Source organism: Acanthochromis polyacanthus, chromosome 19 (assembly GCF_021347895.1).
Source record: "Acanthochromis polyacanthus isolate Apoly-LR-REF ecotype Palm Island chromosome 19, KAUST_Apoly_ChrSc, whole genome shotgun sequence".
In the NCBI taxonomy this organism is placed as follows: Eukaryota; Metazoa; Chordata; class Actinopteri; family Pomacentridae; genus Acanthochromis; species Acanthochromis polyacanthus.
In genome coordinates this window covers 8,576,916-8,599,708 of record NC_067131.1, presented here as the reverse complement: position 1 = coordinate 8,599,708, position 22,793 = coordinate 8,576,916, and the positions used below count along the sequence as shown (strand labels likewise).

Sequence of the window (22,793 nt, the reverse complement as noted above, 5' to 3'; positions counted from 1 at the left end):
TTTTTTTTCCAAAGAAAACTGCTCTATAGTGTTTTTCACGGCCTACTTTACATTATTTCATCATATGGCATGTTTTTACGACATGTTGAAAAAATGGCATTTTTTTCAACATAGTATACTATGGCATTTTTTATGGACAAAATTCATGATGATTTTTTTCAAAGAAAACTGCTCTATAAGGTTTTTCACGACCTACTTTACATTATTTCATCATATGGCATGTTTTTACGACATGTTGAAAAAATGGCATTTTTTTCGACATAGTATACTATGGCGGGTGTTTTTGAACAAAATTCATGATGATTTTTTTTTCAAGGAAAACTGCTCTATAGTGTTTTTCACAGCCTACTTTACATTATTTCATCATATGGCATGTTTTTAGAACATGTTAAAAAAAATCATATTTTTTTTCGACATAGAATACTATGGCGTTTTTTTGGACAAAATATCATGATGATTGTTTTGTCAAATAAAACTGCTCTATAGTGTTTTTCTACTTTACATTGTTTCATCATATGACATGTTTTTATGACATGTTGAAAAAATGGCATTTTTTTTTTACATAGTATACTATGGCATTTTTTATGGACAAAATTCGTGATGATTTTTTTAAAAAAACTGCTCTATAGTGTTTTTCATGGCCTACTTTACATTATTTCATCATATGGCATGTTTTTACGAAATGTTGAAAATATGGCATTTTTTTTCGATATAGTATACTACGGCGTTTTTTTTGACAAAATATCATGATGTTTTTTTTTCAAAGAAAACTGCTCTCTAGTGTTTTTCACAGAACACCTGAAAATCTCAAACTGGTTCCACAGTAGAACCATCATTGTAAAAACGTCACAGTATGGTGTGTTGCTAAAAAAATACATTACAACCAGCTGTCTGGGGTCGCTGAGGAGTGACAAAAACACGACAAATGTTGGTTTCCAGGGGGTTAAGTGGCTATTTATTTGAAACAGTAAGTTTACAACAACACAACATGTGAGCAGAAAAATCACAAAGTCTGTCTTTAGTTCAGCTGAAAATTTTAGTTTTTGTATTTTTATTGACCAAACTTTTCAGGAAGTAGATGAAGAATAGTTAAAGCTCTCATGTAGAAGCCCAACTTATTTTGGATCCTTGTGTAATCTTAGAGTTTGTAAAGCTGTTGAGTTTTTTGAGTCACATGGATTGTTTTGACATTTAACAACCAAGTCCTGAAATAAAATTACAGTTGTGGATTTCTGTCATTTAGTCTGGACTAAACAAATAACAGCAGCATAAATCTCAAATGTCATTATGAGGAGTCTGGATTGAGGTTTCTCACTTGATAATGATCAAAACATGAAATTTAGGTTGGTTTAAAGAAATATTTGACCTTAAATCCTTGAATGTTGATCTAAAAGGTTAGTTTCAGGAAGTATTCCACCTACAAGGTCCTCACACATCCACCTTAAAGGAACATTCCACCAAAAATCCCTGGACATGCACCTAAAATGTTGGTTTAACCGAGTATTCCATCCAAAATCCCCAAAGAGACCTCAGGGGCTGGTTAAAAGGAATATTTCACCTAAAACCTCAAATATAGACGAGAAAGAGTGGCTTAGAAAAAATCCTTCAATGTAGACCAAAACAGTTAGCATGGAGGAATATTCCACCTGAAATGTAGACCTAAGAAGTTGGTTTGGAAGAATATACCATCCTAAACATCCTTAAATGTAGACTAAAAGACAGTCTGGAAGAAAATTTCACCTAAAATCCTCCAATGTAGACCTAAAAGGTGAGTTTAATGGTATATTCCACCTAAAATTCACTACTGTAGACCTTGGAGGCTGGTCTGATGGTATATTCCACCCAGCATGCTTGAACATAAAGTTAAAACGTTCGTTCAAAGGAATATTCCACCTAAAATCCTTCAATGCAGACCAAAAATTCTTGGTGTAAAGGAGTAAATGTAGACCTAAAGGATGGTTCTTCAAATGTAGACCTAAAAGGTGATCTGATGGTATATTCTACCCAACATCCTGGAGCATTTACCTAAAAGGTTGGTTTAATGGTATATTCCCAGAAGAACCCTTGAACATTGGGCTTATTGGTGTATTCCACCCAAAATACTTGTACATATACCAAGAAGTCAGTGTAAAGGAAATGTAGACCTAAAAGGATTGTTTAAAGGAACATTTAAGCTATTATTTTCATTATTTAATAATCTGTTATCAGTCAGAACCCTGGCAAACTTATTTTCATCAGTTTTTTAGTGGAAATCACAAATAAAGGAGCTCTTGGTTTTTACTGGCGTTACTGAGTCAAAAGCTGCAGTTTGAACACAGACACATTCACATGCATCAACAAACCTCTCAGCACTCAAACACCCACAGACAGGCGGCCGGCTGGGCCGAGGCTCGGCGGCGTCCTCAGACCCACAAGACGGGTAGTCGGTGAACGTGTTGACCAAGTTTGAAGGCCTCTGTGTGGTCCAGTAGAAGTCCACGTAGTCAGTGATTGGCTTTGAACCGCAGCGACTGGCTGGCATCAGGTGGACCGGCTCGTCCTCGTAGGACTCCTCCTGTAGCCTTGAGGGGACCACAGGAACATTCAGCAGCTGTTGAAGTTCTTCCTGTCAGGCTCGTGGTAGAACGGCTCTGAAGTATCTCGTACTTGTCTTATCTGGAACAATCTAACAGCCTAAACTGTTAACAGCAATGTAAAGAAGCAAACACACAGACATAGATTCGGACTCAAACTAGATTTATTTTAGGAAATGAATCAACTTTGAGGCATTTGTTCACATGTGGCTTAATAGGAGGCAGTCCAATCAGATTTGAAGTCTTCACTCTGTAGGTTGTTTGTTTGGTGAGACTCTTGGACCTTCATCAGTTTGTTTGATGGACTTCCTCTCTAGTGCCAGAATATTCCTCCATGAATTCAGCAGCTACAGACTGAAATGAAGCTCATGCTGCTGTTAATGAATTCCTGTTCCAGATGAGATGTTCAGAGCTCACCTTGAATGCTGCCGTTTGCTGTCTGATAGTTTTTCTCATTGTCGTCTTCAATAAAGTCTTTTTCCTCATGTCAGGATGTGGTGAGACTCTTTCTCAGTGACTGCAGACATCTCTCATTGTGCATTTCCAGAGAAGAAACAGAAAAACTGATCACTGCTTCAGCATCACAAACGCTCTCCAGCATCGAGTGTTTTAGGAATTCATTCATTGTGTTGTGAACTTTGAAGGAGCAGAAACTTTCCAGCTGCCAAAGATATGAGCTCCAATTCTGGATGTTTTAAGAAATGAAGTTCATCAAATGAACACTTGATTTTTGCTGATAACTCATTAAATTGCTGAAGAAATCTAACATAAAAACCTCTAAACTCTCACGCAGCTTTTCTTAAAGTTTGTCTAGAATTCTCTCATCATGTTCTGGAACCAAGACTCTGCAGATGTTCCTTCAAACGTGTGTTTCTATTTCAGGCCTCAGGTTTGAACGTACAGCAGAGGGTTAGAAATGCTATAAAACAAGACCAATTCACAGGGAGTCTATCCCACAACCCGCAGGATATGGTGCCAACATCCGGACACTACAGGACACCCTACGAGGCAGAATGTCCATGCACAGATAGGTCAAAGCTGTTTTGACATGGACCTACACAAAAATTAGGCATATGGTTTTAATATTGCTGCTTAAAAAACAAGACTTGTAAAATAATTGTACAGTATGATAATGCATTCTTAGTTGTCATGCATCATATAGGATAAACTACAAACATTTAGGCTTCTGATTAAACCTATAATCCTTGAGTTTCACATTTATATACAACTGTATATCAACCTTTGGTCCCCAATTATTAACCATTAATTGATTCGTGGTATTTAATTTGCAGCCATTCAGGAATGAGATAATTATCTTTAAAAAAAGAGAGAATTATTTGACAGTTTCAGTCATGCTGGTTGCTCTTTGCTGTTTTCTTCATTACATATCTAAAGTACACCTATTTCATTCTGTGCTGCTACAATTTGGAAATTCTAACCTGCAGATAATTTTGCAATATAAAATTGTAATTTTGACTGTGCATGAAAACACGGATTAATCAGACTGTAGTTCACTATTGCTGCAAGGTCTCACTGTTGAATTTCTTTGCTGCCTTGTGTCCAAAGCTATGTTTTAGTTAATAAAATTCTTGTCAAGTCTGGCCTTCATGACAGAATTCAGAGCAGGTCCTATCTTCTACTCTTGGCCTTATCTCATTGGAGCGTCCTTCAAAAACCATATAAAGACCACATCCGCACTCTGTTGCTTTGCTGTCATTTCCAAAGACAGACAACATGCTGCCTGCCGTTGTAAAGCTGTGCTGTGGAATCTCTTACCCTCATTTAAGAAGCATGACAGGTAAACGCTCTCAACAATTTGACTTTTCCTTTTTGCCCTTTTTTAAGCAAATGCATCATCCTGGCTAAGATTCCTTAATCTTTTTTTTTCTGCCTTAAACCCTGCAGGACTTCAACACACAGCTTTGGCAGTAATAGGTCTGGAGATCATTGACCCGCAGCGATGGGGACGAATCCAACATCACAGGAGACCACAAGCCTTTTTAAACTTTAATGGTAAAATTGAAAAAAGTGCCTTTATAGTTTAAATGCAATATTTAGATTGTACTTTTAAATAATACTATCACTAATACTAACAAGAGCCTTTTCTAGAGACCAAACCAGAACATACAAAGCCTGCACCAGCCACAGAAGATGAGCTGTTCTATGTGCAACAAGGTCGATGTGCAATGAGCAAAGCTCTCAGCATATTGGAGGACAAAGAAGGATGGAAGCATGAGATCACAGAGGTAATGTCTGACTGATTCCCATGTGCTCCTCTCCGAGTTGAACAGAGTTCTTATGTCCTCAGTGCCCACACTCTGTAATAGACTGAATGGAAGGAGCCACTGTGTTAAATAACCTTTGTGCTTTTCTTGCTTTCTTTCTTTTTCTTAGAGCAACGGCGATGTGATCTGTAGCAAAGTGATGCCAGGGGCCAGGAAGGTCTTCAAGCTCGAGGCTGTCCTGGAGGCCAGTGTGGAAGAACTCTATGACCTCCTGTTTGTCAGAGTTGAGGAGATGCATCAGTGGAACCCGTGTATACAGCAAATCAAAGTGAGCTGCTGACCTTTCAACAACTTACAAGAGGCTACCGGTGATAATTGGGTGTCTCATGAGCTGTGAAACGATAGCCTCTATAAATACCATAGATTAGACAGTACAGCATAAGCCAGAGTTTAAAAAGTTTCTGCTTTTCTGTTGACTGCACATTTTTATTTATAACTGATGCCATGCTACAAAGACATGAAGTTGCAATTCAATCCTGCAGATCACGTTGTGCAAGAGAAATGTGACGAGTTCCTGTCTGTTGTCTTGCAGGTTCTAAAACATGTTGGACCGGAAACAATCGTCACTCATGATATTTCAGCTGAGACAGCCGGCAACCTGATTGGCCAAAGGGATTTCCTGACTGTCAGACACAGCTGCAAACAAAAGTCCGCCGTTTTTCTCGGAGGAGAAGCGATTCAGCTGGAGTCATTCCCACCTCAGGCAGGCTTTGTGAGGTACATCTGCAGAACAATCATCACATGTTAAAACATATTCAGCAGCATCACTGAACTTTCTCTCACAATACATACTGTCTGAATGTAGTTGATCTCAATTGTCCAGGCAATAAGATGAAGAACGGCAACTACAAGAAACTATTGTTTGGTTTTGCATGACATTTTAATTTGACCTGACAGTCTGTGGTGACGTACCAGCACCTGCTGATGTCAGTGTCTGCTGTTGCGTCTAGTGTGTGTGAGATAAAAACTTTCTTATCAAATAGAAAAAAGAGCATTTTGAAGAATGTGAAGGATGCAGGAAGAGAACAATAATTGAAAGCCGTTTTATAAATGAACTGATACTAGGGTGAGTCAGTGTTGCTGCTTTTCTGACTCAGTGGTGGTTTGGGCTGAATACTAATGTGTACTAACACATCCACAGTGACAATGCTAACTTCATGACATTTACCATGCTAACTGTCACAAGTTTGCATGTTAGCATGCTACTGAAACACTGTAACACTGGAGGAAATATTAGCTTACAATTAACCACAGCAATGAGCAAATTTAAATGTTGACCTTTGAATAAAGTTTCAGTGAAAAGTCAAGGAGTCACCAAATGAATTAGATTTCACAGTGCGGGCACTGTGAATCCGGAGTGTGGCACCAAATTCCATGTCAGTACTTGACATTTTAGCACCGACTCAATGGTGGAGCAGCAGGGTGACAATTTCAACTTCCTGTAATACACACGACAAAAAAACCCAATTGTAAGGAAATTTGTAATATGGATAAGCACCTAATTCATAAACCTTTCTTAAATACAAAAGTTAATGAGTTTGTTTGCATGTGCACAGAGCCGAGGATGGACCGACCTGTATCATTATACGAGCTCTGGACGAGGATTCAACAAAAAGCCGCTTCACATGGCTTCTTAACATAGACGTAAAGGTAAAATCATGTCTACTCTATAAACAGGATCGTTCTAACACGTGCAATACTTATTTATTCCGACAAACATGTTTGTGCAATGAATAAATATTGCACAGATGGCAGTAAGCAGGTGCAGGTTTTTTATTACTGCTTCTAAGCTCTAGCACTTCTGTCAGGTTATATCTAGAGAATGAAAACTTTCTGCCATGTACATTAAGTAAGGAACATAAAAAATAATAACACAGATTGTCTCTATTTCAGTAAAGTGGTGGGCGAACATGATCTGCAGATTTCAGTCTGTGACAGACGCTGCAAAATTGTAATTTCAGATCAGGAAAATGCCTTTTATTTTTTACAAATAAGCTGTTGGTAAACGTAGAGCAACCTGTTCATATTCTCCCAGGATTAACAGACATAAATCACTGCAATATGGAAGACACATGTTTGAGATAAGAGGCAGCTACAGGATAAGAATATGCTATCACAACTAAGGATGCTGGCTGAGATAAGGAGAAAGACATGAGCATATGTCAGGGATGTTGGAGGAACAGCAAAGGCATTTAAAATGCTAATTCTAGTTTTTTGAGTCTAAAATGAAGTGGGTTTTTTTTTTAGATGTTATTCTGGTGTATTTTAGTCTGTCCAAGACCTTGAAAAACTACATTTATTCAGTGTATTTGTCATGAGGAGCACTTTGCAGGCTATGATTACAGTTACACTGTGTGTTCTGTAGCCAAAGAAAAAGCTCTTGAATATAAAAAAGCCTGACTATGCCATCGTGCTTGAGCATGAAACTTGAAACTTTCAGATTTTTAAATGAAAAGTTTGGGAGGCAATGAGGCTCTAATCTTTTATTTACCTGCATAACGGGAAAATCTGGATCTTTTTTTTTCTTGTTGGGCTAAATGTTTAATTTTTGCAAATTCTCCAACTTTATAGAAGTGCAGAACCACAACTTTCACTCAAGAACTTTGTCTTTTTTAGCTTTGTTACCTGCATCTCAAAGCGTTTTTTGGAGAAGTTTTCTGTTGGCAAAAAACGACTGTTGTCAAATGAAAAACAGAAACTTACAACCAACCAAAGTCCCTGAGATGTGATTTCAAGCTTGAGAAAATGCAAGTGGATCCTCCAGTAATACTAATTTGTGAAATGATTATTTTCTGGAATCTATCTTTTCTATAAGGAACCACATCTGCATACTAACAGTCAATGTTTATCGTATGTCAACAGAACTGGTAACCTACGCTCTTTTTTGATTGCTAAGACTTACAATCACCATTCATTGTTGTTCTCAGGGCTGGCTCCCAAAGTCCATTGTCAATCAAGCTTTGCCTCGAATCCAGTTGGATTTCACCAGACACCTCCGCAAACACCTCAGCCTGAGCTGACTGACTCTGTGAGACACCGTCACCTCAGAGGAACACCGGGGAGACGGAGGCACCGTGGTGGCCTGGCTGTTCGGCAAAACACTTTTGACATGTGAAGAATCAAAAGCCCAAAGAGACACTCGATCGGCTTGGGGAGACCAACGCCAGCCTGGCCAAAGGAAGCTGGCTTACAATAGGAATTAATGTCACACTGTGCTACTCAAAACTCATTAAGATTTACTAGTTAAGAGCCATAACTTGTCTCTTGATACATGACTCCCTGCACGACTGGACAGACTTAATAAAGTGCTTGAACGTACCTATATTTTCCGATTTATTTGCACCCATTGCATTAGGAATAACATTTTGAGGACTATGTTATTTGAAACACTCCACCAATGATGTCTCCTCTCAATTCAAATACAATAAATCTTAATTCAGACTGAACTCAGTGGATGCTCACTTAGAAGAGCTAATGGAACAGTTTTCAAAGCCCAATATATAAAGTGCAACCACAAGAATGTCCGTTCTTTCAAATGTGTTTTACTTTGTTCACCATACCACTTAAAAATTCAATAAATATTAACATTTAAAGCTTTCATTCACGTACGTATATACAAGAACTATACAATAAACATAATGACGTTATGAACCGCAATGCAGGAACGGTGTAACAGTATGACCAACCAGTCTGTGGACGTACAGCATCACCTGTGTTTTCAAACTGCAACGTACACTTTTTCATAACTTGTAATTTACACTATATACATTATTATCTGAAAAAAATGTGTCAGTTACAAAAAAAACATCATAATGTGACTTTTCTGAAATCTTTTTTTGTTTGTTTTTAAAGCATCAAGAGACTGACTTCCACGAAGACAGACGGAGGGCATGCTACAGTGGTGTCGGCTTGCAAACAGTCGTGATTTTTTTTTTTTTTTAAATCAGTGACAATAATCACCAGTATGTTCGATCTGGACAACAACAAAAAAAAAAAAAAAAAAAGAAAGAAAAAGAGCACCGGGGGACAGAGAAGCCATGAAGCTCCCTGCCAGGAGTGATGACTATGAAGTCTGGAGTGTGCCACTGGAGTAATTATGGACTTAACAAATGCTTGACTAGAATTAATTAGCAGCCTGATAAATAATTTTAAAAAAACCATTACAAGTGCATCCATTAAAGTAGCATGAAAGGAGCAGCTTGACATTTCTCTCGCTGTCTTGCTGTTAGATGAGACGATGAATAGAGCCTCTCTTAGTATGGTAAATAAGAGCTTGGACTGAAAACTAACAGTCACTTAATGCAAGGGCGTCAGTTTGTTTTTTAAAGTGGGGGGGGGGAGAGACCACAGCACTTTGAGAAAATGTCGAAGAACGGCGGCAAAATGCCACAAGCTGGGCTCCAACTCACAACCACCACACCAAAGGCGGAGGCTCAAACTGTTCAGCTATCAGTACATGCATAGAGTGGTCTGTGGGCCGCTATAGTACTAATTCTCCCGGGCCGAAATTTTGCCCCTGCACGCCTCTGGTCGGAGCTTCCACTTGGCACAGGCGCAAATTTAGCATCTGCGCGTTTTTTTTTTTTTTTAATCCTCACGAAGGTGTGCTGCGTGTCTGTGCAACTCTCGGCTGAGTGCGGATGGTGCGTTCAGGAGCATCGGAATTTTCTATACTACTGAAAATAACTGGGTTTACAACGACTTACATGTGAAGAATTTGAATGTGTTGGAGACAAAATGACCCCTGAGAAAAAGTGGTGGGGACACGTCCCCACCGTCCCCCCCTAAACTGACGCCTATGACTTAATGAACTGTTTGGGTTAAAACATGAAAAAAAAGTAACAATTTTGCCAACATTCTGCAAACATGGCTGCTTTCAAATGCATTTTGACCTTTAGATTTGAGTTCAGAGCAACAGATATTTTGTGATGTATGATTTTAGTACCTTTTCCTGAAAAAAACAAACAGTAGATGTTTTTTTTTTTGTTAGTCAGAAATCACCAGCTCGACAGCCAGACTTCCATTTACTCCTCTGTTGGTTGGATGTAAAACCTTTATAAGTCAACACACTGCATCAACAGTCATCTTTAAAATGGAGCTATCATGATATGGAAAATTAAAAGGAGGCAAAAATATTAGAAGTGACGAAAAATACTTTGTTCAATAACTCCTGCAACTCAAAAATGAATGCTTTCAAATTAGGATAATAAGGGAAGGATGTCTTTTATAGGCTTTTGATGTGTAGCTTCAATTTTAATTTAATTAGCAAATGTAGCAGCTTAATAACTGACTCTAGCTGAACGCTGGTCTGTAATTACTCCAATGGCACACTCAGGAATCCACAGCTGTTACATGCACCTCCATAACGTTTGACCTCTCCTCCTGTTCACAATACAAGTTCAATAGTAGTTCTGATGCACTTGAAAGAAAAAAAAACAGGCTTACACAACTGTACACAGATAAAAACATGAATGTAGCAATGCAGTCATCACATTTTGAACACGTCTTGTAGTCGTTTTAGTTTACAGCACCTTCGGTTTGACAACTTTTTTTTTTTTAACTTCCGTTTCGTATTCAAAGCACAGAGGGCAGAGCGACGCCGCACACGCAGATCGCTCTGGAGTTTTGATGAGGTAACCATCACTGGTCTGGTCTAAGTTCACTGGCATGGAAACAACAAAAAAATCGTAAAAAAAAAAAAAAAAAAAAAAGACATTATCTGCAGCAAGAGTGAATCAGATACTGCACCGGAGTGTGAGCTGATGTTTGAGACGTCTCACTAAGCAGCACGTTCACAACACTGCTCGCTGTTCATTTCTGAGCTGACAAGGTTCTGTGACTTGAGTCCCTCTCGGATCCTAAATTGTCCCTTCTTGACCTGGCAGCGACTGGGCCTAAAGTGCTGTTTGGACTGTGCTCTTTAGAGGCACCTCCACTGGAGTCTGCAGTGGGCCGAGTCGACCCTGGAGGTAGAAGATGCCCCGCACCCGAATCTCTCTTCCCGGCGGTGAGGAAGTAGTCGCCGGTAGGATGCTGGGGCTGAGCAGCATCTGTTGATGGTGAAGCTTGAGCAGCGGAGGCCGTGGTCGGCACCGGCGCAGTGGAGAGAAGCCACCGACTGACGGCTTTAGTGGTTTGTGGTGGGGTCTGGGTTGTGGCGACGGGAGGAGTTTTGGATGAGGCAGGATGAGAAACAGTGGCAGTAACGGCTTCAGCGAAGGCCACTGGGGTGTTGTGGAAATCGGGAATGTGCGTGGTGAGGCTTTCTTTCTTGTTACAAGACTCACAACAGAGCTTATAATATCCAGGGATGGAACAATAGCGGGCGAGGACCTCCATTTGGCAGAAAATCGATTTATCCCCCAGACAAGGTTCATCTAGTAATAACAGGAAAGAAAAAAATCTAAGAAAAAAAAAACCTTTCCACTGTTGAGATTTACATCAGAGTGATTCATTTCTGAAACAAATGACATTTGAACTTACTGGAGGAGATTTTTTGGACAGGGTTTTCAGGAACCCTTTGGTATACAGCTTCGTCTTTCATTGTAGAATTTTCTACTGTTTGAGAGGTGAGAGAAGACATTGGCTGACCTGGAGGACATAACGGCAAACACACAACAGAACTGAGCTGAAAAATACTGTTGAATGTGCTACTGAACAGGATCCACATGATCCTAGGAAAATGTCTTGACCTAATCTGACTTTATGCTAAAAGAAAAACCACGGTGTTTTTTGCAGGGCACAACCTTAGTTCTTTATGTTTTTGGACAAAACGTACTTCCTGTGCAGGGAAACAAAAACCACTAGTGGTTATGAACTCCTTGAAGTGGAAGCAAGAGAGGAAACGCTGCAGGGGGGTTTCAGGGCAGAAAAATGGAGCGAATTATAAGAATCCTGGGGTGATTAAAAAAAGCTTCAGCCTGAAATTTGAGTCGGCTGCTGCAATTTTTGACATCGATGATGCAAATAAGCTGTCAGCGTAGATATTATAAGTCAACCTTTCAGTTTCCTTTGAACAGTGTGTTTAAGACTAGCAGCAAATCCGCTAGTAAAAAGACTTTGTCCCGGTAAACTCCCTTGGACGTGGATCTCACCTGGACATGGACTTAGTTTACATATGAGGACTGTCTCCGGCTTCTCGCCCTCACACTCTCCGATGGTGTTGTCGCTGGCCTTGCAGACCACCTGTCTCTGCTGAATCCCTTCACCACAGGTCACCGAGCACTGCCACACATCCAGAACAAGATACGTTGGAAAACACACAGCCGTGTTAGATGGACGTACACTAAAGCTAACCATAGACACCACTTCCCTAACCCTTACTGTGACCCTAAACCAAGTTGTCAGTTTACTCATGGAGGTCATTTTATAATGACCACTGCCATTTTTGGTCAGTTTTCCCACTATGTCAAAATACACTCACCCAATTTACATCAAGGCTTCCTGTCTATCCTCATTTTAAAGTGGGTAATGTTGCAAATAGTATTTTCCTGCAGATTGTCATATTATGTATTTTTCCTTGATTTTCACGTGTTTCCAGAATTCAACATGAATATGGATGAGCGTAAACCTGGTGTGAGGTCTAATACGTTGACTGTAATACCATGTTCACTGTTTGGCAATGTAAATAAATTAGCAAGTCTATCAGTTAGCTAACACAGCAGTTACACATGGCAGTGAATAAAAAGAAGTAACAACTAGTTTGTTTGCTGCAACTTGCTTGATTTAGTGATGCATAAATAATCGTCACAATACACAATAATATATAACAAAACACCATAACTTGTCCTACCTGAGACCACGCCCCGGTCCTCCACTGGGCGGGGCATACGGTGTGGTTACAGGCCCTCCTCATCTCTGGTCGACTGTCGGTGCAGTGTTTGCTGTGGACTACTCTGTTGGTGCCGTTGTGGAGCACCTGCATGCACTGCACCACCCTGCTCTGGTAGCCCAGCTTCCCGCAGGTCTTACTGCAGGGACTCCACTCCTCCACCACCCACCTGCCAGCACAGCAGGCAACTCGGCGATTAGACGCTTTTTCGCCGCCAGTTACTAATAGCACTTAGAGTCTCCATTTGAAGCCACTGTTATGACCTCTATGGAGGAAATAATGACCTCCCTATTAGCGGCTATTTTCAAATATCTATTTAGCTGTGCGGCGCTGAAGGTCACTTACGTGGGCTGGCTGCACTCTTGGATGTTGCAGCGCTTGCGGATGGGCTTAGGCTTTTTGCTGGTTTCGCAGAAGTTACGATGCACCAGACGGCTGTCGCTCTTCCTCCTGCATCCGTATTTTGTGTACTGTACACCTGAGAGACAAAAAAGTGTACATGATTAATCTTTCAACAGGACAAAGGTAATATAGACGTACACCTATCTACACACTTATAGAGTCTGGTATCACATTAAACATCTCTCATATTTTATTCTGAACCTGACATAAGCAGAAAGTTTAGGGGTTTTTAACATTCAAAAACACACAAGAAGTGTGAAACAAATGGTACATATTGAAGATTCTACACTATGTTCACTTCTTTGTGCAAAAGTTCACACTTCCTTGAGTTGTATCCTTCGATTGAAAGACACTTCACATACAGAAAACACTCAAGTGGATTTGATTGACTCATCACAGGCTCAATCGAGCGAATCAACTTGCGGCCATTGTTCACCTGCTGTGCCTCGAGTTTCCAGGAGAACATTGCTCAGTAAATAATACTGTTGGGTGACCATACGTCCTCTTTTGCCCGGACATGTCCTCTTTTGAGAGGCTGTCCGGCCTGTCCGGCCGGCGTTTATAAAGTCCTTCAAATGTCCGGGTTTTTGATCCCCTAAATTCCACATAACGCGAAACCGCCGCGCTCTTGAATCGTACTGCGCAGCACTTAGAACCCATTCTCTTCTATCAGACAATTTCCACTGCACACGCTGCGGAGTGCCAGAATATTTGTTTAACTGAGTTTGAAGCACAGAAAAGCCCCCTGACCCACGGAAAACCCCTAAAAATGGGGGGGACTGATAATTTTTCGCGCGGGAGCTGGAAGTGTGTCCTCTTTTCAGAGAAACAGAATATGGTCACCCTATAATACTGTTATAGTGAAAACATGTATCAGAACAAATGGAAAGCATCAGCAACGAAATAGTTATTTTGAGCAAAGAGGGGCTTTAACGGTGCAAAATCATGGCTCGACTGAAGGTTTCTAAGAGGGGGTGCTGAATGGCTCTCTCTAAAACACTCTGTAGAAATTTCATCAGCTGGATCCAAAGCACAATCAGGCAGACTACCCCAAGTAATCACCCCATTAGAAGACCAATTCATCAAGCTTTGTCCACTGACGGATAGGGAGACAGCCAAAGGGAGCAAGACTCCAATCAGTAGAAGGCAAAAGAAGGCTGTGTAACAGCTGACCTCACATGACGAGTCTCTGAAACAAGGCCGGATGCTCGGCCTTGCTTGGGGTGGGCTAAAACATCCCAGCATTTCACAGTGGATGGGTAAATCCAGATTTATGGCAGTAACAGGAGGGTGTATGCGAGGTGGCAAACAAGAGAAAAATGACACAGCAGCTTATGAAAGCCACAGCGAAACATGGTGGTGGGAATATTTGAGTGTGGGGGCGTTTTGACTAAAGAGTGGGAGCGCCTTATTCTTCAGAGACAAGCTACAATGTCTGGTTTACACACTGTTATTAAAGAAAAAGGGAAACAAACAAACACTAAGACATCCAGAAATTCAAATATATTTTGTATACATCATTTTTTTCTTCAAATTTAATGTATTAAAATTGAAAATAAGTACACTTGATACTACTTTAGGACCTCATTGTATGCTGTAAAGACATGTGCATCATTATAATTTTGTAATATTATTTTCATCACTATTTAATCATTAATACCATTCCGACTTACAGATTCACTGTATGGTACATGTTAGAAACATTTGAAGAAAGAGAAAGATGTGCATGAAGTGGTTTGCTTTGCCCTCTTTACACTGACTCCCAGTACATTTTAGAGCAGATTTGATCATGTTACTGATTGGTTTTAAAGCCCTCAGGCAGACGTCTTTTATCTGGTCCAGTGCTCTAAAACTAAATGATACACAGTATGTGCATTCAAGTCAGTGACATCTTTTAAGCTGTTTTTTAAAACATATTCATATCAGAGTGCCTTTCCTCATTTTATTCTATTCTAATTACCTTTGAACTGTATTTTATATGCCATTCTGTGATTTATCTGTCTCTTAAATCCTGGTGATTGGTGTTCGGGAAAACACTTTTAAACTTGTGTTTCTAAAAGTGCCCTATAAATAAAGTTTATTATTATCAGATAATTTACAATTATCTGAAAATGGCAAGGGAAGCAAATGTTAGTCATTTTTCACTTCAATTAACTTGTTTAAATGATAGAATTGTTGTCAGTCTGTTTCCATTTAATAAATTAATTGAAAAGTCGTCTGAAGCATTCAAGCTGCGACTGAAGACAAATGGGTGGCAAAACTTCACAAAAACAGATTCAGGTTTGCCTTTGTCTGAATATGCACATCGTTACAATTTGCAGACTTAATTATTTGTCTTTTTGCGTCTTTCCACACACGCTCACTGACCTCCCCCACAAGGCTTGGAGCACTGAGACCAGCTCTTCAGTGCCCACTCATACGTGTCCAGTTCAGCCAGAAGCACGTTGTTGTTGGTAATAAGCGGTAGGAGGTCCTCATGTATGATATACTTGTAAGTCAGGCTCACTTTGGCCTCTTCTTCCTGAGGAATGACCTGCAAATAAAAGAAAGGAAGGATAGTATAAAAACCTGGAAGGATAAAACAAAAGATCAGAATAAATTCAAGCTAAACGTCCCACTCACCAGAACTACGATGCCTTCATGCAGAGGACCAGCTGTTTTCAGAGTCTCCTTCTCAGCGTCGATGGAATACTCCCACTGTAAACCATTTTCGATGAAGGTCTTTGACTCAGCATCTTCACTTTTCGCATTCAGTATGAAGCTTCCAGTAACTTGATTCTTCACAGCTGCCAATAATGAGGAGCGTAGGGGAGACAAAATGTGTGCATATTATCTACTTTTCTTTCATTAAAAGTCTCAAAAACATGAACAGAAATTCATGATCCCCCACACACAAACAACTCGTGTCAGTATGAACTGTGGTTAGCCAACACTATTTCTCCAAGTTGAGTTCCATCTCTTATTTCCAGGAGCTAATAAAAGCCAGAGAGGAAAAAAGTGGTGAAAAGAGAAGTGCGGGTTTGGCCCAACGACAAGCTGATTCTGATTCAATGATTCAGTTGCAGAAAGAGTCATTGTCAGCTTAAAGATATGATGGTGTCACTCCTTTTCATACCTGGTCATTCTCTGCTCTCATTTCTTTTCACATAATCCTTCACAATATGGTTTTCCTGTGTTACACATACAAAGACTTCATCATGTAGCTCAAACTGAAAGTGAATGTGGAGAAGAAAACCTTTTTTTCTTCTTTTCACATCAGCAGTATAGAACCTCTAATTTAATTCAACAACAGTGCTAATTAACAGTAATATCTTACAGGGAATATTAATATAGACCCAAGCTTCTCTGGAACATACGTGGCAATTATTTTTACGCTGCTAAGGAGGCGGAACTTCGGCGGAGTTATATGACGATCAGCGTTGTTTTGTCTGTTTGCCTGTCTGTTAGGAACATTACTCAAAAATGGATTAACAATTTGGATGAAATTTCCATTGAAGTACAGAAATGACACAAGGACCAAGTGATTAGATTTTGGCAGTGATGCGGCTTAGTCTCGATCCACGGATTTTGTAAAGATTTCAGTCATCGGAAATGATTCAATGACTAACCTCAGTGGAATATTGTGCTCTCTGAGTGTCTTTATAGTTGTCTTTGTAGCGCATTGTGTCAAAATGAAATTCTTACATGAATGGTGTTTGCTTGATTAAACAGATGCAAAAAATCATTCTAATTAATTTCTACTTCACCATTTAAAAAAATGCCATTATCATGGCATTAAAAGTGTCAAATTTGGGCAAGATTCTCCTCCTTATAGCCTCTGTTAAGTATCACCTCACATCCTGGAATTCTGTTTAATCTCGCAAGTAAAAGTTGACATTTTGGGAATTAAATATGCTTTTGAGGCTTCACATACAGCTCTGAAAAGTTGGATACAGCGTCAGCATTTAAAAAAAATCAAAAATCATATCTATATGTAATGAGTAGACGTTTGTGCCAGATTTGAAGAAATTCTCGAGGCGTTCGTGAGACGTTGCATTCATTAGAACAAGGCAGACAGATGCTGGAGCAGAGGTGTAAAAGAATTATAAATATATGCCAACTGCTGGACTCTGCTGCAAAATTCACTTCCTCATCCCAGATTTTTCGGTTTATTAAATTCCAATCTGTCCTCGCCTTACCCGAAAAATTGCTAAATAGTTTCAGCAGAAATATTGTATTCATTTCCACTGTTTAAAGCACGCTGACCACCAGTGCAGAAATGAATTATGTCTCCTCCGGAATTGTTTGCAACTGCTGCTTTCTGTGAAGAAGCAAGACAAAAGTGTTTTAGAATATTCTACTAACTTTGCAGCTGCTGGTACAGACGTCCAGGACAATATAAGTGGACTACTCCTGTGTAAAAGTGGCAGATCAACATCCAACATTTGTCATTTCCTTCGCCTTTTATTCACATGATGCTCTAATGTGCATTATTAGATTTGCCCATTTGTAGAGTATAGAGTTTACCTACACCTGCAGAACAGACCTGAAGCAATCAGTGCAATTATGCAGCTACTTTTATAACCCCGAATCCTGCAATTCCCATCACAAACCAGTTGTTACTTCCAGCTGTGCTGACAGTATCAAGTGTTTCTGCGGATGGAAAAAGGAAGCGTGACACACTCACCAATTATATGAGGGGAGGTCTCATTCTCTTCAATGACTATGTGACGGGCTCCTATGGGGATGTCGAACATTTTCAGCATACCTGACAAGACAAAAAAGGTGCACCATTGTGAAGATGTAACCAGAGGCGGCGATCCAATTATTTCAGAATCACACAGAGTTTCGGCCACAACACAGGAGGAACCGTTTCCATCGAGGGGGCAAAATAAGTAAGTCAAAACCCAATCTGAGATCACTTGTTCCCTAAAGAAGTAGCAGGTATAGTTGGCTTTGCACACAGAATGAGGCAAAAGACTGCTGGACTCCTTCAGAAAGGATAGCAGTGGACTGCCCGTGTAGCTGATAATTACCATTCTTTTTGGGCGTCTTGGTGAGTGTCAGCTTCACAGTGCGACAGTGGGAGTTGTCCCCCTCACACACTCCACATTTGTCCTCCTGTTTGTACGAGCCGACCTCCTTGTCGCAACCGACATGCTGTAACGGAGGAGAAAGGGCAGAGGCTGTCGATCAAACCGAGGTAATGCTGCATGTGACATTTACGCAGACTGAGATTGCTTCCGCTGGGAAAATGACGCCATGGGAGGAACGCAGCATGCGTCTGGTTTGGATGGTGAATGCGTGAAGATGATGCGTGTCGGAAAAAACACCCAGACATAACAGGAGAGCAGCCAAAACACTGAGCGCTGTGGCCTTTCAACGACAAAAGCTTCGACTACAAGGTGAACACTGAGACAAAAGAAAACCTGCTGAGATGTGCAGTATATCATTCACAGTTACGTCACCGCATATGTGTGTCACTCTCTGAAAGGGCACGATTTATAACCTGAAGTCAGCTCTGTAGGAGGTGGTATTTAAAGTTTCTCTCTGATCATTGATGACCAGTGACGCTTAAAAACGTATTTCTGTTGATCAAATGTACATTTTTACATCTAATCCTCTTTTAAAATGGCAATCTGTGAGGTGCACTCTTTCCCACTCGCTGCAGCTGAAGCACACCAGCTCACCTACAACTTGTCAACACTGTAAAACTACTCTACGCTACACAAGTTGTAATATTAGAGGAAGTCAGTCATGCATGTTTGAACCAGAAAACGATTTTGAAGAAGAAAAATGATATGGAACCCTAAAAGTTTACACTTTTGTTTTTAGGTTCGGTGTTTTTTAGACAATTGGTACACTGCAGTCTGACTATAAAAAATATTATACGTCTTTTAGCAAATAAAATACACATGAACATGTTAAAGAGGGTGTTTTTAGTGTTGAATAATGCTTACTAAAGAAGGATGCTAAACTTCAGTAGCAAAACTGGCACAGAAATGACTGTGAATAAACTTTAAAATCATTTTTTGGGCAAAGTTTGATATTAAATAACTTTTACTTTACATATTTAAATGGTTGTTATCTTTTTAAAAGCCTAAAATGGACGTCTTTCTTCTCATTCTCATATACAATGGAATAATAGCAGAAATATGACATTTAGGGTTCCATTCAAGGCAGAAATGTTTTGTTTATTACAACTATACTTGGAGGTTTGGCCTTCACAGAGAAAAATGTGTGGTTTCCCACTAGAAGCACATTTTCAAATTCATTTGAAGAAGAAAAGCTTAAACCTGACTTTTAGACTTTTAGACTTTTAGACTTTTGGACCTTTAGACTTTGCTGCAGCGATGTGATCTAAAAACTCAAACATGAAGAGAATGAATGTATTTAGTCAGTAAGGTGGTGGCTTTGCTTTTGAAACCAGTATCTGTCGCATACTCATACATTTTTCGGTAACAGAAAAGGAGCGGGTGTATAGTTTCAAGGACAGGGTCATAATGTCACCCATTTTTTCTTGTGACAAAAATCACATTCATAGTTTACAAAGAACAGATCGTGTGAATGAGTCCAGGTAGTTTTAGTAAAGACTTACGAGACATTCTCCTCGAGCGCACACACTGAAGGGGTCCGAGTAGCTGCATCGCGTCCCATCATGCATCACCTGGTTCATGAACACCACCTCTCCTGTCTCCTTGGACTTGCAGCTCAGCTCACATTTACGGGCCTCTGAAAGCACACAAACACAACACACCTCCACTCATCCAGGTACGTTCAGGATCTGACAAAGACATCTGCGGCTCCCAGAGCGCTGATAACACCTACACTGAATCTAAACGTGCGTGCGAACAGTTGCTCCTGCAAATGTCATCTGTTCACTTGTCGCGCTCACGTAAAACCTTCAAGCTCGCCTCTAAAACGAGGAGCCAGCTTTGCTTCACTCTTTACGGACTTACCATCTGGGTGCTCGTACGGCAGCCAAGTGTGCTTGATGTTTTTGTGGTATTTGTTGCTTCTCTGGACGCACTGCTGAGCGCGGAAGTCCTCGTAAGGGCCGGCGCACTCCTCGGTGTTGCACATCTGGTAGTCAAAAGCAGAGCCGGGGCAGTCTCGACCACCGTAGGCAGGCCTGATCGGTGAAAAACACAGCGGTTAAGATGCCTCTGCTCATGATATTCAGAAAAGTCCAAAAATAATCCATGTTGGTGCCATTTCACAGAGCTAGAATCAGTTGTAAGCATATTAAAATAAACAGCAAAAACAAAATACAGCAAGCAGCATGTGCACTAAAATTCCACAAGTACAAAGACTTGTTTCAATGTGAAACTGCGTTGAAGTGATGCTGAAAATGAAAAGAAATTAAAGGATCGCAAAATGACAGAAAATGGCATTTCAGCTGCATATAGTGGCATGCAAATGTCTGTTTGACAAATGTTGTTGCTTTTTGACGTTAAAATAAGAAAATTCGTCTTCGTCTTCTTCTTCGTCGTCTTCTTCTTCTTCTTCTTCAAATGTTCAAGAAAGGTAACCGGTACTAAGTCAGCATGAGTCCTCTGACAGCTTGCAAAAGCAGCTTCAAGCCTTGCCAATTATTGATTTAAGTGTTTTCACCCAGTCTCCTCTTCTTGACGCAGTCCTGCACACACACCATGTTTCAGATCTCCCAACACATTTGCAGTGATGCTAATGTCACGTGACTGCATGTGCCATTTCAAAAGCATCGATTTGCATTCCTCTGAGTCATCCACGGTGGATTTTTGAGGTTCGCTTTGGATCATGTCGTTAGAGGCGAGACTCCTTTCAGCTTCACTTTGCATGTGTGAAATGTTTCCTGGCTCCCACACATCATTTAGATTCCTTTACAGATCCTCAGCCAGTGGCAATGAAGTGTCACCAATAGTCATGATTTATTATACCTAATGTGTCAGTGTAAAATGGAAAGTAACAGTGCATTAACATTTGAAAACAAGAAGCTTTTGGCAATATTTATTAGCTGCAGCAGCTATATTTACTTTTTTCAACCCAAACGTGCTATTCTCCTACTTCCTATTGCACCTATCTGTAGGGATATAAAATATCACTCGTGGTGGCTTTTATTGTGAAAATTCAATCTGCCACTTTTTCAAGTTGCTGATATTATTATATATTGTGTTTTTATAGCTGACTTATCACAGTAGGCAACACAAAGTTCTAAATAATATCAACAAACCATTATATTTCAGTGTCCCGTTAAGCCTTAAATGTTCAAACGTGAGCCGGCATAAAAAACAGCAGGAGTCTGGAACTGCAGCAGCTAAATGTAACTAATTACTCATTTCTGTTAGTTATTGGCATCATCAGTGCTGTTTCTGCAATGATAAGTCAAAGTTTCTCCTGTGAAAAGGTCTCCTCCATACTAGCACAGTCTGACCTATATACTATTTGTCACAGTGCGCTATTTTGAGGTTAGCACAAAAAAATCTATTTACTCTGCTGATGTGTTCGAATTGAAAATGATGTAAAACTTAGAGAGACCCCAAAATGGTTATCTCATCACCATCTGCAATTTCTGCTGTTTCTCTGTTCCACTATGTTGAGTGACAAAAGAATCCATTGACAATACACCAAAGCATGTAAGGTTTCTGTACCCACACCCACCCACTCATTCAGTACATTTAATTTTGTCTTCAACAGTGTCCCAGTTCAAATCTCCAGACTGTTCCATGGACACGTGCCATCGCATGTCAGTCATGTTGTTGCTTTGCAATTACTGTCTGTCATTTAGTGAAACCAAGAAGCTTAAAAGCCTAATTAGAATTCATGCCATCATTAGTGAGGGCTCCATTTCTGTTTAACAACATTGCTCCACATCCAACTGCAAAACACAAACAAAAATAAAGCTCTGATACAGGTGAAAAATAAATATTAAAGTGAGCAATGGCAAACTGCAAACTTTGTATTAAATGGTTGCTAAACACGGAACATCTGAAAACATGCATTTATAACAATAAAAGTAACCATTGATCTGAAAGTCTGATCTAGGCAGTAAAAAAGTGAAAAGTAACACATGATTGTGATATATGATATGTGATATGATATGTGATTTCAGCAATGTTTTGCTGTGTTGCTTAAGAAGCCTGATCTCTGCAGATCCTCCGTGGATTTTACACCCCCTGCTGAATTTTTGCAACTCTGCTTGCTTTGTCAAAGTTGAAACATTTTGTCAAATATAAATGTCATTACTTTAAAGTGAAAATGTTCCTGGTTCATCCAGCTGTGCATTCACACTTTTAAAGGATGTCACACATAAACTATTTAATCTCTGAATACGTAAGCTATTCATTTTCATTGTGTTCTTTGTCTCTATTTTTTTGTCAGCTACAATCAGTTTTTCCACTGCTGCACAACTTACGGGGGATTGTTGCACTGCCTGCTGCGGGAGCGAACTCCCCCTCCACACGTTCTGGAGCAAGAGCCGAACTTAGACCAGGAGCCCCAATTTCCATCGTGACCCTGGGGCTCCTGGCTGGATCTCCAGATGCAATGTCCCTTGAAGCACCACTGAAAGTACGACAAAAGCAGGAGAAAAGACAGCACTATGAGCGCGATAGTAAGGTCAGCGATGTCCAGACTAATGATGGTCGACTACTTTGAAAACGTTCTCATTTCCTCTCTGCTTCCTATCTTCGAAGAATTCCACTTAGCAATTGTTGTAGAAGAAAATAGAAGATAATTCAAAGA

General features: G+C 40.1%; 2 protein-coding genes across 5 annotated transcripts in view; one reads left to right on the top strand and one right to left on the bottom strand.

Annotated features, from left to right (window-relative positions):
* The first annotated feature begins 4,003 nt into the window (after positions 1-4,003).
* star2 (steroidogenic acute regulatory protein 2) lies at positions 4,004-8,247 on the top strand. The gene is made up of 7 exons (XM_051939599.1): positions 4,004-4,371; positions 4,479-4,586; positions 4,683-4,819; positions 4,968-5,126; positions 5,391-5,575; positions 6,415-6,508; positions 7,786-8,247. Exons 1-7 carry the CDS (start codon positions 4,308-4,310, stop codon positions 7,876-7,878), a joined length of 840 nt encoding a protein of 279 aa, XP_051795559.1. The 5' UTR covers positions 4,004-4,307; the 3' UTR covers positions 7,879-8,247.
* Positions 8,248-8,380: 133 nt separating this feature from the next.
* Positions 8,381-22,793, bottom strand: part of LOC110949123 (A disintegrin and metalloproteinase with thrombospondin motifs 14) — a 49,428-nt gene continuing 35,015 nt past the window's right edge. For 2 of the 4 annotated variants that reach the window (XM_022190995.2, XM_022190996.2), the window contains exons 11-22: positions 22,465-22,613; positions 20,030-20,202; positions 19,669-19,802; positions 18,107-18,230; positions 17,758-17,838; positions 15,714-15,877; positions 15,459-15,624; positions 13,035-13,167; positions 12,651-12,858; positions 11,953-12,082; positions 11,342-11,449; positions 8,381-11,235 (exon numbers count right to left, since the gene is read on the bottom strand). In XM_022190995.2, coding sequence (XP_022046687.1) covers positions 10,670-11,235; positions 11,342-11,449; positions 11,953-12,082; positions 12,651-12,858; positions 13,035-13,167; positions 15,459-15,624; positions 15,714-15,877; positions 17,758-17,838; positions 18,107-18,230; positions 19,669-19,802; positions 20,030-20,202; positions 22,465-22,613 — 2,136 coding nt within the window. In that variant the 3' untranslated portion in view covers positions 8,381-10,669. The remainder of the gene's footprint in view (positions 11,236-11,341; positions 11,450-11,952; positions 12,083-12,650; positions 12,859-13,034; positions 13,168-15,458; positions 15,625-15,713; positions 15,878-17,757; positions 17,839-18,106; positions 18,231-19,668; positions 19,803-20,029; positions 20,203-22,464; positions 22,614-22,793) is intronic. The other 2 variants (XM_022190997.2, XM_022190998.2) reach the window with 2 other exon arrangements.